The 16,500-nt window shown below is 35.9% G+C and overlaps 1 protein-coding gene across 4 annotated transcripts in view; it reads left to right on the top strand.

Annotated features, from left to right (window-relative positions):
• Positions 1 to 16,500, top strand: part of LRP1B (LDL receptor related protein 1B) — a 1,824,802-nt gene that overhangs the window by 1,720,430 nt on the left and 87,872 nt on the right. For all 4 annotated transcript variants that reach the window (XM_070581263.1, XM_070581262.1, XM_070581261.1 and 1 more), the window contains 2 exons: positions 2,528 to 2,751; positions 3,812 to 3,918. In XM_070581263.1, coding sequence (XP_070437364.1) covers positions 2,528 to 2,751; positions 3,812 to 3,918 — 331 coding nt within the window. The remainder of the gene's footprint in view (positions 1 to 2,527; positions 2,752 to 3,811; positions 3,919 to 16,500) is intronic.

The following is a 16,500-nucleotide window of genomic DNA, read 5'->3' as shown; positions in this document are numbered from 1 at the left end:
CTGTTCAGTTCTGCTCTCTTTGGTGTTGAGAACAGCCATTATTCTCTGAGAATCATCCTGTCACTTCATGACTTTAGGTTGAATTTATTGGATGTTACCATCCTTTACCACATATTCTAACTACTTTGTTTGATCCTGGAATGACGTTAGAGATTCCTTGACCCAGGAGCCGGAGAATAAATATATAGATTTAAATGGCTCTACAACTCATCAATGTCTCTTGTGCTTAGCATTGAAAAGTAACATTTTTCTCTTTCCCTAATCCATGTTCTTTACCCTAGAAACGTGACCTAAATTGGATTTATCCTTCTAGAATTCACCATTGGTAGACTCTTCAGCAACCTGCTTATCTCAAAAAGTATCACTAAGTCAAACTTATGAATGCTCTGTGAACATAGGAATTTGGAATCTTAATCATCAGCAGTCTGGATTTAGAAGTGTAGAATGGAAAGATAGTCAGCACTTTTTTTTGAGTATGAGTGAAATAAAATGAAAATCCAAAATTCAAAAAAGTGGAGCTTTGCATGAAATATTCATATCTTAGCAAGGATACCATCAGGTTAGAAAATCATGTGTATATATTTACATGTGATAGAGAGAAAATAAGTATTTTTCTATGCTCATGCTAGATAACAAGTATCATATTCTTTGCATGCTAAAGGTTTGCTCTAATGGTATTAGAAAATGATAAATATGCTCCAACAGGCTCCAAATAGTTTCTAATGGTGATTTTTTTCCATTGTGTCTGATTTATAAATTTATGTCTTACACTGACATCCCCATGCCATTCGTTGATATATTTACTTTTAAATGCTGCCAAATAAGAAAAAAAAAAGTAAAGCTAATTGAAATGATACTGGAACATTTGAAAATGACTTTGTGGTTTGGCTAGACAGATCTTTATATTCTACCTATCTATGAATATTATTTACTTGGCGTTTCTGGACCGTGTTGTATTACAGAGTGCTATATATTTAACTTCAGTTAGCTATGAGATATCACTGGGTAGATGGATAATATTTACTGTTAGAGTTGAGAAATAGGGCACCATAAAATTTCATAATTTCAGTTTTTGAACCAATTGGTGAAAAGAGTGGAAATAAAGGTCGTTAGAAATTTCGATGGGTCCTGTGTTTACTTCAAACCATATTCCACTTCCTGCGATCCCAGTAATCACAGAGCAGACAGTGACTTGCAATTCCTGTTTCTTGGCATCTCATATTCTCTTTGAGAAGTTCAGTTCTCCACTTTTTATCCAAGTCCACTCCTTAATAAAATTTGTTCACTGGTATACCATACAAGAAACTTCATTGTTAAAAACCCATATTTCTACTGGTTGCCAGGTCTTAACTATGCTTTTATGCATTGACTACATGTCTAGTTTTGTCACCTTCAAATAATTACTTCTCTTCTTGCTATAATACCCGTGGGAATCCCTTATCACTCTGGGTATGCACAATGAACCTGACCATGGCAAATTAATTACTACACTAGCTCCTGCTGAAAGTGATCAAGTTAATTGAAGGGCACAGAGCATACGTTATTTTTCTTGTTGTCTATTCCCAATGAATTCTCTTACCTTTGTCTCATAATAATTCAGTAATACAATATTAAGTAGAAAATCCAATCTAGCAGCTGTAATATAAATGACAGAGATTGTAACTTTCCCCAAAAAAGATGTTTAAATACAGTATCTCTCTAAGTGTGTCTATCTGTACTAATATCCTTTTTTAAATTTAAATCAAATTATATATGCTAAGAATGCAGAGCAACTGGGACTTCCTTAAATTGCTGAAAATAATGTCTATTGGTATGAACTTTTTGAAAAAATTTTCTAGCATTATCCATTCAAGCTAAGCATATGTGAACCTTAAGACTCAACAATTTTATTCTTTGTTAAGTATCCAACAGAAATGAGTATTTGTGTCCAAAAGACATGTACAAGAATATTCACGACCAGTTGCAATGGCCAAAAACTGTAACAAGCCAAATGGATTTCATTGGTAAACCAGTACACAAATTGTGGTATATTGTTAAAATGAAATACTACCCAGCAGTAATAAAAAGTATTAATAACTGACATGTACAGCAATATGGATGAATTTCACAGACACAATGTTGAGTAAAAGAAGTCAGGAATAGAAGAGTGTTATTCTATTTATATGGATTTGTTTAAGCTAATCTCTGGTGTTAGGTATCAGAATTATTGTTACTCTCAGAGGAATACTGACGGGGAGAGGTCACAGGTAAACTTTCTATGAATCCAGAATTATTGTAGCAGGATGGTGGTTAAACAGAGGCAGTGAGAGGTGAAACTCGAATGAGTTGTACACTTAAAATTTATGACATTATACATCTATCAAAGTTAAGAATAACATAAAGTATGTCGGGTATTTTTTAAATCTATGTAACAACTAATACCTGACTATGTTAATACGATTTTCCCATAATCTCATTGTATAGATACAGAAAAGTCCACTAATTTGCTTTTGAAAATACTGTGGTTTGTTGTTTTGTTTTCTTTTAGTGTCCTGAATTTAAAAGGCCCAGGGACATTGCAGTTGACTGGGTTGCTGGAAATATTTATTGGACTGATCATTCTAGAATGCACTGGTTCAGTTACTACACCACTCACTGGACCAGTCTGAGGTACTCTGTCAACGTAGGGCAACTGAATGGCCCCAACTGCACCAGACTCTTAACAAATATGGCTGGAGAACCCTATGCTATCGCTGTAAATCCTAAAAGAGGGTAGGTTAATGATTTGATTATTTATATTTCTTGATATGAGTATCCACTTTTAAAGATTGTCCCACCTGTGCTCTATAGTTTAATTTCTTATGAATGTTTAATGTACAATAGATTCACAAGACTTCTGAAAATCACTCTACTTCTCCTTATGTACAAAAAGTATGTCCTTTTCACATCAAACGGTGGTGCAAAATATTTTTCCTGAAAGGTTGCTACATGTACATTCTGTGTGTGTGTGTTTTATGTGTGCCTCGCAGAATAACGAAACTGAAGTGATAAACACATAGCCAGTGCTGTTAATCTAAAATTGAATTTTTGAGACATTAAACATAATAAATATAATATTAAACATGTTAAGTGTAGAGTATTAGTGTTTTTGGCTATTTGTTATAATAAAAGATGGAGGCATAGGTATGAACAAATTTAAGCAATTTAATACAAATGTTTCCTTTCTTTTACTTGAGTTTTTCCTTTCTTTTTAACTTTACATTTATAAACAATGACCAAAAAAGAAATGCTAATTAAAACTCCTAATCACCCAAAAATTGGATCATTAGATCCTGAATAAAAAGAGGCAATTATTATTCATCTTCTAGAATTATGTAGTGTGGTGTCTTCTAAATGAAAGAATGATTTATGTCTCTGATAAAATAGTTACTTTATCAAATAAAAAGCATATCGATGCAGCATTCACAATAACATGAGTATTCTGTCTTAACAAGAGGATAGTTTCAAGTGTTGTAAATACTTTTCTTCTGAAATGTTCATGAAATTTTCAAAATTGAATTTTTGATTTCAAATAATGAGCTATAGTATGTCCTATTAAACAGTGTCTCTCAAATTTTAGTGCATAGGTAAGACAGTTGAAAATGTCAACACTTAGGGCCCTCTTTGGAGGTCGCCATTCTGTAGATTTAGAGTTGGTTCTAGGAATATGCTTTTTCAGAGACTGTAGGGTGATTCTGATGCACACAGACTGAAGAGACACAATGCTTTGGGGAGCAGAGTGGGGTTATAACAGCACCATCACCAGGCTAACCAACTTGACTTGCCTCTTTAGGATGATGTACTGGACCGTTGTTGGGGACCACTCCCACATAGAAGAAGCAGCCATGGATGGTACTCTGAGAAGGATTTTAGTACAAAAGAATTTGCAGAGACCCACAGGTATGATGTATTTCTGGCAGTCTAAAATGGGAAGCAGTATGCTAAGCGTGTTAATGTTACAATTCTTTCTAGTTTTGTTGGCAATATAGTCATTTTATAAGTGGATAAAATAATTTATAGTATGACTTTATGAAAGTCATTAACATATCATGTTGCATTTACCCAACTTGAAAGTCAGATCCTCATCCTACTGCCAGTGATATTATGGGGATATTATTTGAAAATTGCCTAAGTTTTAAGCTATTAGTAGGATTTCACATGCATGAAATTTTGACAGTTTATAGAAATGTATTAGGGTGTTTTTATAGTTATGTGTTAATGATGTTGGGATAGATGGTAATATTCCTACAGGATGAGAGACTAAAAGGACAGAGAGGTGGGAAAACATAACTTTTCTGAAAGACAGATGTTATGATTCCTTGCCTTTTCATTTACACCTCTTTTCAATCTGGCTTTAGTCTCCCTCCTAGCCATGTTATCCAAGTTATCACTCCAAACTCTCTGTACTCCTAGCACTGCCCAGGAGCTCAGATTTTTTTCTGCCTTCCTGCTCTTTCTCCCATTTCATTTTCCTCCCAGATCCCCCATCTAGAGCGCCTTTCCAACTTTTGGATACCTAACTGAATCTTACCTAACATGTAAGGTCTATATATACCCAGCAAAAGGACAGAATACATTTTCTATAGCACATATTAACAGTTATGCTTTGTAGTATCTTTTGTAGTTTAAAATTTATGTATATTTGGCACATATATTCTTATTAACTTTTAATGTGCCTTTGCCTTTTCCTCCAACGCAATTGTTTTTACTCTTTATGGGAAGGAGGAGTCTTTGGGATTTAGTTCATTTACATCAATGTGTCTCTATTCGGTGATTTAACAAATACTAATTGAACATCCACCTGGTACTACAAATTGTTCCAGATGCTGAAGAAACAATTTCCTACCCTTGTGAAGAGAATTTCAACTCTCATGAAACTTATCTTCCTATAGAGGATAGAATATATATTATACATCAGGTCATAAAGTCATAAGCAATATAAGAAAAAACATACTAAGGGATGAGCAGTTATTGGGAGGGGTACCATTTTAGTTATGATTATCAGAGAAGTCATCTTTAGAAAGGTGATATTTGAGAAGATAACTGAATGAAGAGAGGTAGCAAGCTGTATGAATACGTGAGGAGAGAGCTTTCCAAGCAGAGAGAACAGCAAGTTATGAGTTAGGAAGGAGCTTAACATGTGTAATAAACAGCAAGAACGCTAGCATGCCTAGAAGCATATGAGCAACTCGGGAGAATGGTACATGTGAGGGTGACAAGGTGGCCAGGTGCAGCTCATTAGGACCCGGAACACACTGGTGAGAACTGGATTCTATTCCAGCTTTGAGGGGAGCCATTGGAGGGAATTGAGGAGGAGAGTGGCATGATTTGCTCAAACACTATTTTCATATTTTAAAGAACTTCGTACTTCAGTGTCTTAACTTTTTATTTTCAACTTATTTTAGACATGTAGAAAAGTTGCAAAATTAATTTAAAAAATTCTTTTGTGATGTTAACATCTTACATAATCATAGTATGTGTAACATGATTTTACCTTAAGGAACGACTCTGACAACAGTTTATAGAATTGCCTGTTGAAGGGTTCTTAGGAGGGAGCCTGAGACAGAGATTCTTCTAAAGATTATTTATGAAGTTTACTCAGGAGAAACCTGTAAAAGATGGAGAGAGAAAGAGAAAAGTCTTAATAAGACTTTGTCTCCGGTAAAGTCTAGTCTGAGCTTGAGAAACAGGGAACGTGCTTCGGAGCATAAATCCCATGACAGGCAAGAGAGTCAGCTTTTTATGGGCCCTATCAGTCATTGGTTGGCCTTTGGACTCTAACTTCCCAATCAAGGCTGCTGTAGACACTTGAGCACAATTTTCTGGAAGGGGGCAAGTGTGAGTCCTTAACTACCAAACCAACAATTGGGAGATGGGTACCAAGTAAAGGAAATTAGCATCTCCTACAGTGGGCCAGGTGAAAGATGCATGTACTGAGCATCTTCCACATGCTAGCCATTCTGCTCAGCACAATGGATAGCTTAATCATGAAGATAACTCAGTCTCTTTTCTCATGGAGTTTACATCTGAGAAGGAAAAATACAAATAAACCTGCATAGAAGTAACTGTAGTTTGGGGGAAATGTAAGAATTGTTACAGGTCTTACAATGTTATGGGAGTTCAGAGGCAAGAAAGAGTACCTCCAATACAGAAAAAGTATGTGAAAAGTGTCATTTAAACAAGTGTTTGAATGATGGGTAGACATTTGAAAGGTGGGCAGATAATTGATCATGGAGTATTTTTTATCAAGGTGTTCTTTGGAGTCAGATGCACATGGTTTTGAATCCCAGGAGGCCATTTTATAGTGAAGAGACCATAGAAAGTACCATTGACTCATGCTAAGCAGGTAACAAGAACTGGTCAGACATCCATAGGGACATGCTGAGATAGTAGTTGGTGTGAGGCTCTCTATCTCACGTGTAGTGAGCATATGAGTTTTCTTCCCAGCAACTCTGTTCTGAGAACTTCTGCTCCACTTATAAGAGTAGACTCTGAGAAGCTATTCATTCATTCAACCAATATTTGTTGTGAGCCTGGTGAGTGTCAGGCATGATTCTAGGCATTTGGAAAACAGGAATGAACACACAATTATAGATCCCTGTCCTCCTAGTGCTTAGATTCTAGTGGTGGGCAGAGGACTGTGATGGGAACAGTAAAAATATATTTTAAAAGTAAATTATAAAGTAAGTTATGAGGGATTCAGTGCTATTGAGAAAAGAGTGAAAATAGAGCAGGAAGAAGTGTCAGGAATGGGGGAGGGTAGGTTGTAGTATAATATTATCAAGTCATTAGAGTAGAAACTTTTGAGAAGGTGGCACTTGAGCACAGGTTGTGTGATGCTGTCACTCATCCACAGGCAAATGTTGGAGGTGTGGATACAACTCAAGAAGTCAATCAGGTAGAGATATCTCACAGATAATGGAAAATTTAGTTCTGGAACTCAAAGCAGAACTAGAAGTTTAGTCTGGGGAATTAATAACAGAAAGCTGATATTTAAAGTTGCTGGAGTTGTTAAGATGGACACAGGAGAGGAAAACAAAGAGGCTTTTTAGGGAAGAATTTTATGAGACGTTTAGAAGAGTCAAGGTCAAAAGTGAGCAAATGGGAGAAAGGTGTCAGCAATAGGAGAAAAAAACAGAATTCAGTGTCACAAAAGCTGAAGGAAGAATTTCAAAAAGAAGATGGTCCCCTGTTAGGCATGGCATAGTGCCTTACATAGAAGAAATCTGAGTAGTAGAAAGAGCATAAGCCTTTCAGTTATATAGGCTTGAGCTAAAATTGAGCAACCTGTGTAAACTTTTGAGCATCAGTTTTCTTACTTGTAAAATGTATATAATAATATTTACCTTACAGAGAATTCATAACAATTCATTTAAATCAGATAGTAAAACCAATATAAATTGATTAGTGTAATTCCTTGAAAATCTAAGAGGCTAAAAATAATTATAAAAATAATGTACTATTCTAAAGCCATATACTGTTCTAAAACCTTGCATATGTATCCCAGGCAATGTCCACTGTAACCCCTAACACTGATAATTATTTTTGTCCACATCTAAAAAAGTCATTTAGTATATTTGGTTAATTTGATTCACTTTTTCATTATATGTCAATTAGAATTCTGTAGGTTAAAAAAGTCTACAAGCCACGTGTGAAAATCTATTGCTTTACTTCATGTTTACCTGCTTAATAAGTGACTTTCTTGATGTTGGAAATACTGGTTTTGTATTCTTAAGCAGGATTTTATTTCCATCAAGCAGAAATATCTCTCAATGTTATCTTTAAAGTGACTAATAACTCCGGAGTATTGTCATGCCAAATTTTATTGATTCACAAATGAGTCAAAAGCAAATTTCAGGAGATTTTTAGGAAGTAATAGATAATTTAGATTTCATAAATAGCATATTACTAGAAAGCAGTAATGAAAAGTTGACCGTCAGTCATTATTCTGCCTCTATATGCTTATGTACACATTATATGTGGAAAGACATATGCACTCATACAAATATATCCTAGGAGGTATCCTTACATGGAAGTATCTTTATTGCTTATGTCTTCCCAGAAACATCTTAAGACTTATTCTTTCTTTTCTTGGCATATGTTTATAAATATTCGCCCTGACTCCAAGGTTATACTGAGATCAGTAACTATAATAATGCCTCTGTTTCCCTCCAAGTGTAATATCTTGTTCATTACATTTTAGGTCTCCAGGAAATGCTATATTTCTTTTATGCATCCACGAAGGGATATGTCACTGTGATGCAGTACATTTGGTTATACTCTGTATGTAATAAAGATGATCTCAACATGAGTAAACAATGCTGGGAATAGATATGAACTCGTCTCCATCCCTTTATGTAACCTCTGTGCATTCCAGGGTTAGAATGGTTACCCCTATATTTGCTCAACACCAGCACTGCCATTGCATACTTTCCATAATCATGGTGAGAATACCTCAATTCTCTGAACTTTTATAGCACTCATTGTCTCCATACTTGCTATACTTCATACTTGAATGTATATTCTACATGCCCAAAAAGACCATAAACAACTTAAACCAAAAGCATTACTGATATTCTTGGCTGGAGGGGCGGAGCAAAATGGCGGGGTGAGCTGACCCGGGATTCTCTCCCCTCCAAAATACAACAAAAGATTGCAAGAACTGAATTTCAGAGAATAAACATAATGCCAGCTTGTTAGAGACCTACAATACCAAGAAGGCAGAGATCATAAACCTAGCTTTACCCCTTCAGAGGCGCTGGAATGGTAGGAGAGAACATCGCTCCCTCCCCTAGAGTCTGCAATCGCTGGGCGTGGGTCGGGAAGGAGCAGGGGAGGGGCCGCGCAACCGGGGGATCATCCAGGACTCCTGCCGCTGATTCAGTGGAGACCCGCTGACGGGGGGGGGGGGGGGGGAAGCTTCTGTCGGCAGGGACCCTATAAATCAAGGGCCTTGGGAGACCAGAGAACAGAACTGATCTGAACCCAGACCAGCACGTGTGAGTAACAGCCTCTCCCCCCTAACAAAGCCAGTGGGCGCAGCCATCTTGCCCCAAGGCGGAGAGCTAACACGCCACTCTCAACCCCCATCTAGTGGCAACAGGCTGTAACTGCAACTGAATTCTACCACCATGAGAAAAAACCGCTCCTCTACCATCCAGCAATTTATAAAAGCCCCAGACCAGAAAGAAAACAATAAAAACACAGAATTAAGTCCTGAGGACTTGGAATTAGGTAAACTAAGTGATAATGAATTCAGGGCAGCTATAATCAAAAAACTCAATGAGGTAGAGAGAAAGATAGAGAAACAAGCCGAGTTCTGGAGTTACTTCACAAAAGAGATTAAAATCATAAAGAAGAATCAAACAGAATTACTTGAGATGAAAAACACAATGGACCAGATAAAACAGAATACGGATTCCCTGAATGCCCGTGTAGACAACCTAGAGGAGCAAATCAGCATAATCGAGGACAGACAGGCTGAATGGCGCCAGACAGAGGAAGAAAGAGAACTAAGAATTAAAAAAAATGAGGAAAATCTCCAAGAGATAATGGATTCAATGAGGAGTAAGAACATAAGGATCATAGGAATTCCTGAGAATATGGAAAAGGAAAATGGAGCAGAAAGTGTGCTTAATGAAATTATTGAAGAGAATTTCCCAAATCTAGGGATCAATGGAGAAATGTGTGTAGAGGAGGGTTTTAGATCTCCTAGATTTGTCAATGTAAAAAGACCCACCACACGGCACATAATAGTAAAGTTGGCAAATAGGAATGATAAGGAAAGAATACTCAGGGAAGTAAGAAAAAAAAAGAGAATAACCTATAAAGGAGCCCCTATCAGACTGTCAGCGGATTTCTCTACAGAAACCCTACAAGCTAGGAGAGAATGGAGTGATATAGTCAAAGCTTTAAAGGATAAAAACCTTCAGCCAAGAATACTCTATCCAGCAAGAATTTCCTTCAGATATGAGGGAGAAATTAAATCTTTTCCAGACAAACAAAAGTTAAGGGAATTTGTAACTAAAAGCCCTCCATTACAAGAAATCCTCAAGAAGGCTCTCATACTTGAAAAAAGAAAAAAGGGAGAAACGGGACACAAGCCACAGACTAGGGAGACCGATGGATAGAACCAGAACAGGATAGCAAATATTCAACTATAGCATTAGGGTAAAAATAAGGAAACTACCAAAACAAGGACGATCTTAGCACTCTAACTACAAATTAATAAGATGAGTTGGAATAAAAAATGAAAATAATTATTTAGGAGGGGAAGAGCAAAGGGTCTAAATCAGTATTGGTCAAGTAAGTAAGAGACCACCAGAGAATAGACTATATTATACACGAGATTCTAAATACAAACTTCAAGGTAGACACTAAAATAAAGTACAGAACAGAGTCACAAATCATAGATAAGGAAAAATCTAAGAAACCCAGCATAAGAAATTGCAGTATTAAATGGGTAGTCTAAAGCACACAGGAAAAGAAACACAGGAAAAGAAGATAATGAGCGACAGATTGACAGCATTAAGTCCACATGCATCAATAATCACTCTCAATGTGAACGGATTGAACTCTCCAATAAAAAGACACAGAGTGGCAAAATGGATTAAAGAACAAGATCCAACAATTTGTTGCCTTCAGGAAACACACCTCAGCCCCAAGGACAAACACAGACTCAGGGTGAAGGGGTGGAGGACAATACTTCAAGCAAATAGCAAGGAAAAGAAGGCAGGTGTTGCAATTCTCATATCAGACCAAGTGGATTTCAAAATAAGACAGGTAAAGAGAGACACAGAGGGCCAATATATAATGATCAAAGGGACACTTCATCAAGAAGAAATAACGCTTATAAATATCTATGCTCCCAACGCAGGAGCACCAAGATTCATAAAGCAACTATTAACAGACCTGAAGGAAGATGTTAAAAACAACACAATAATAGTAGGGGACCTCAACACCCCACTCACATCAATGGACAGATCATCCAGACAGAAAATCAACAAGGAAATAGTGGAGCTGAATGAAAAACTAAAACAATTGGACTTAATAGACATATATAGATCACTCCACCCTGAAGGAGCTGAATATACATTCCTCTCAAGTGCACATGGAACATTCTCTAGGATAGACCATATGTTGGGAAACAGGGCAAGCCTCTACAAATTTAAAAAAATTGAAATAATAACAAGCATCTTCTCAGATCATAGTGCTACAAGGCTAGAAATTAATTACAAGAAAAAAGCTGAGAAAGGCACAAAGATGTGGAGACTAAACAACACACTACTGAACAAGCAATGGATCATTGAAGAAATTAAAGAAGAAATAAAGAAATACCTGGAAACAAATGAAAATGATAGCATGCCATACCAACTCATATGGGATACAGCAAAAGCTGTATTAAGAGGAAAATTCATCGCAATACAGGCACATCTTAACAAACAAGAAAAATCCCAAATAAGCAACCTTAAAGCACACCTAACTGAACTAGAGAAAAAAGAACAAATGAAGCCCAAAGTCAGCAGAAGGAGAGAAATAATAAAAATCAGAGCAGAAATAAATACTATTGAAACGAAAAAGGCAGTAGAAAGGATCAATGAGACAAAGAGCTGGTTTTTTGAGAAGATAAATAAAATTGACAAACCACTAGCCAGACTTACAAAGAAAAAAAGGGAGAAAGCTCAAATAAACAAAATCAGAAATGAGCGAGGAGAAATAACAACAGACTCTGCAGAAATACAACAGATTATAAGAGAATACTACAAAAAACTATATGCCAACAGAATGGATAACCTAGAGGAAATGGATAAATTCCTGGACTCCTACAATCTCCCAAAGCTCACTCAAGAAGAGGCAGACAATTTGAACAGACCAATCACAAGGAAAGAGATTGAAACAGCAATCAAAAGCATCCCAAAGAATAAAACCCCAGGACCAGATGGCTTTCCTGGGGAATTCTACCAAACTTTCAGAGAGGATTTAATACCTATCCTTTTCAAGCTATTCCAAAAAATTAGGGAAGATGGAACACTTCCTAACACATTCTATGAGGCCAACATCACGCTGATACCAAAACCTGACAAGGACACCAAGAAAAAAGAGAACTACAGGCCAATATCACTGATGAACATAGATGCCAAAATTCTAAACAAAATTTTGGCAACCAGAATTCAGCAATTCATCAAAAGAATCATACATCATACCAGGGACACAGGGATGGTTCAACATCCGCAAATCAATCAACGTGATACACCACATCAACACACTGAGGAATAAAAACCACATGATCATCTCAATAGATGCAGAGAAGGCATTTGACAAGATCCAACAGCCATTTATGATAAAAACTCTGAACAAAATGGGCATAGAAGGAAACTACCTCAACATAATAAAGGCCATATACGACAAACCCATAGCCAACATCATACTCAATGGGCAAAAACTCAACCCCATCCCCCTGAAAACAGGAACAAGACAAGGATGCCCTCTATCACCACTCTTATTTAACATAGTACTGGAGGTCCTGGCCAGAGCAATCAGGCAAGAAAAAGGAATAAAAGGAATCCAAATAGGGAAGGAAGAAGTGAAACTCTTGCTGTTTGCAGACGACATGATCTTATATATAGAAAACCCCAAAGAATCCATTGGAAAACTGTTAGAAGTAATCAACAACTACAGCAAAGTTGCAGGGTATAAAATAAATTTGCATAAATCAGTAGCATTTCTATACTCCAGTAATGAACCAACAGAAAAAGAGCTCAAGAATACAATACCATTCACAATCGCAACAAAAAGAATAAAATACCTTGGGGTAAATTTAACTAAGGAAGTGAAGGACTTATATAATGAAAATTACAAGGCCTTTCTGAGAGAATTGGATGACGACATAAGGAGATGGAAAGACATTCCATGTACATGGATTGGAAGAATAAACATAGTTAAAATGTCTATTCTACCTAAAGCAATCTACAGATTCAACGCCATCCCAATCAGAATCCCAATGACATTCTTTACAGAATTAGAACAAAGAATCCTAAAATTCATATGGGGCAACAAAAGACCCCGAATTGCTAAAGCAATCCTGAGAAAAAAGAACAAAACGGGAGGCATCACAATCCCTGACTTCAAAACATACTATGAAGCTACAGTAATCAAAACAGCATGGTACTGGTACAAAAACAGGTGCACAGATCAATGGAACAAAATTGAAAGCCCAGAAATAAAACCACACATCTATGGACAGCTTATCTTTGACAAAGGAGCTGAGGGCATACAATGGAGAAAAGAAAGTCTTTTCAACAAATGGTGCTGGGAAAACTGGAAAGCCACATATAAAAGAATGAAAATTGACCATTCTTTTTCACCATTCACCAAAATAAACTCAAAATGGATTAAAGACCTAAAGGTGAGACCTGAAACCATAAGGCTTCTGGAAGAAAACGTAGGCAGTACACTCTTTGACATCAGTATTAAAAGGATCTTTTCGGACACCATGCCTTCTCGGAGAAGGGAAACAATAGAAAGAATAAACAAATGGGATTTCATCAGATTAAAGAGCTTCTTCAAGGCAAATGAAAACAGGATTGAAACAAAAAAACAACCCACTAACTGGGAAAAAATATTTGCAAGTCATATATCTGACAAAGGCTTAATATCCTTAATATATAAAGAACTCTCACAACTCAATCACAAAACATCAAACAACCCAATCAAAAAATGGGCTGGAGACATGAACAGACATTTCTCCAAAGAAGATATACTGATGGCCAATAGGCACATGAAAAGATGCTCATCATCGCTGATCATCAGGGAAATGCAAATCAAAACTACACTAAGATATCACCTTACACCCGTTAGAATGACAAAAATATCTAAAACTAATAGCAACAAATGTTGGAGAGCTTGTGGAGAAAAAGGAACCCTTATACACTGCTGGTGGGAATGCAAACTGGTGCAGCCACTATGGAAAACAGTATGGAGATTCCTCAAAAAACTAAAAATAGAACTACCATACGATCCAGCCATCCCACTACTGGGTATTTATCCAAAGAGCCTGAAGTCAGCAATCCCAAAAGTCCTGTGCACCCCAATGTTTATTGCAGCACTGTTTACAATAGCCAAGACGTGGAAGCAACCTAAGTGCCCATCAACAGACGAATGGATAAAGAAGATGTGGTACATATATACAATGGAATACTACTCAGCTGCAAAACAGAACAAAATCATTCCATTTGCAATAACATGGATGGACCTTGAGAGAATTATGTTAAGTGAAATAAGCTGGCTAGAGAAGGATAATCTGCGTATGACTCCACTCATATGAGGAATTTAAAACTATGGACCAAGAACAGTTTAGTGGATACCAGGGGAAAGGTGGGGTGGGGGGTGGGCACAAAGGGTGAAGTGGTGCACCTACAACATGACTGACAAACATTAATGTACAATTGAAATTTCACAAGATTGTAACCTATCAATAACTCAATAAAAAATTTAAAAAAAGCATTACTGATATTCTTTTTATATCCCCTGTAGAATATTATAGTGCTTATAATTAGTGTGTGCTTAAGAATAATTTTTTGTTGAATGAATGAAGAGATGAATGCCTACAATTTTTAATACTCTAACCCATGGTAAGGTTTTAAGGCCTCTTTTAACAAATGCCACACATTTTTTTATTAGGCGCCATATTAAACACAAGAAACAATCTATCTTCTGATTCAGTCATGTGGTGGTTGAGTACCATGCTCCGTGAGAGCAGAATGTGATCTGTTTTGTTCTTTGCTACATACCTAGTACTTCGCAGCGTATGGTGCAAGGGAGGTGCATTATGAATATATGTTGGGTTAATGAATACTGTGTCAATTAAGGACACTTTCCAGTTTTCCCTCCAGTAGGAGGGTATGTAGGATTATATGAGTGTGAATACATACCATATTATTGGATATCTAGAAGCTTATTTATGTTGCCTTTAGCTCCTCTCAAATTGTGATAATTTCTGAGAGAATAAAGAAATACACACTGGCCCTGGCTCAGTCATAATTATTAGATTCATTCAGTAAATTCTTTATTCTTGGTCAACAAAAGATCTCTAATGAAATAAAATGGATAAGAACTTAAGGACTATTTTGCAATTCCTTGATGCATTTATTTTATTAACACATAAATAAGAGTGTGTGTGTCTGCGTGTGTGCATGTATATGAAAAAATATGATATGCAATATATAAGAAAAAATATAAACATATATGTGAAAAAATAACTTTAATGTAGTTTGGAATCTAAACTCTAAGTAGGCAACCTATCTCAAAAAATACTATTACCAATTTTTGAAAATGAATTTGACACAGTGATAAATATTTTCAGTTTTTTGGACCACTCTTATCACCTCTTAAATCAAGAATATGGTAGTGCACACTTGCTGGTTATTACTGCCTTACAAATCTTGGCTTTCCTTTAACACAAAATGTGTATAATATTTTTCTCTATTTCTGAAAACACAGTGATTTTAATTTATTGCTCTCTCCAAGTCTTCTCTCTTAAATATCCCATTGGTACTATGGTCATTTCTCATAAGATTTTCTTTTACCATTTTCTTTTTCTTCTTTTTAGAATGCAGTAGAAATAGGAGAACTAGTGGATCTTGCAAAATTTCAGAGTTCAGCAAAAGTGAAATTCAAAAATCCCTAAAATGTAATAGTAGTCTTGGTATTGTGGGAGATATTAAGAAAATGACTATATGATTGGCATCATTATCATGCATTCCTAAAAATTAGTGAGCATGTGTCTCTATCTTTTATAAGCCTTCTAAACTGTGATTCCATTATGCTTGATGGCATTTTATTTTAAATTTTCTGTAATTATACTTACTTGGTTCCAAATATTCATCATTCTCAGTTCAGATAAGAATAACTTTCTCGGGAATTGATTTTTTTCTCCATTTTATTATTGTTTCTTTATTAAAGACAAAAAGGAGATATGATATATTAAAGGTAGAAATGAACTTCTTCTTTCATATACACTTGATTCTCATCTCTATAAAGAGAAGAGCTAGTTGATTCCTTTATTAACTTTTTAATTTAAAAGACTATCTCTTTTATTAAAAGGATTAAGGAAAAATCAAAATTATCGATTTGTGGATGTTTTGGAATTTAAATCCCACTCATCTAAAAGCTTTGTTATATAATTTTTATCTAGATGTAATTCCATCCAGTAGTTCAGTATGTGACCAGTACTGATAAAGATGGGTATGTCTTAGACAAGCCTAGACTAATAATGCAACATATGACACTTTTGAGAACTTTTTACTGCCGCTGAATCTGAAAAAACAATATTGATAATTAAATTGAATTGCACACCCCTTGTTTTCTTCTAGTCTATGATTAACAAATTTAATATCCAAATGTAAAGATTAATTTTGTGGAGGATAGCTTTTTTTTTTAACCTACTTCTTTACTGTACTGCACTGGGAGAAAAGAAAGAAAAGT

The sequence above is a fragment of the Equus przewalskii genome, chromosome 17, assembly GCF_037783145.1.
Source record: "Equus przewalskii isolate Varuska chromosome 17, EquPr2, whole genome shotgun sequence".
NCBI classification, from domain to species: domain Eukaryota; kingdom Metazoa; phylum Chordata; class Mammalia; order Perissodactyla; family Equidae; genus Equus; species Equus przewalskii.
The sequence above is the reverse complement of the archived record's forward strand: the minus strand, read 5'-3'. Positions and strand labels throughout refer to the sequence as shown.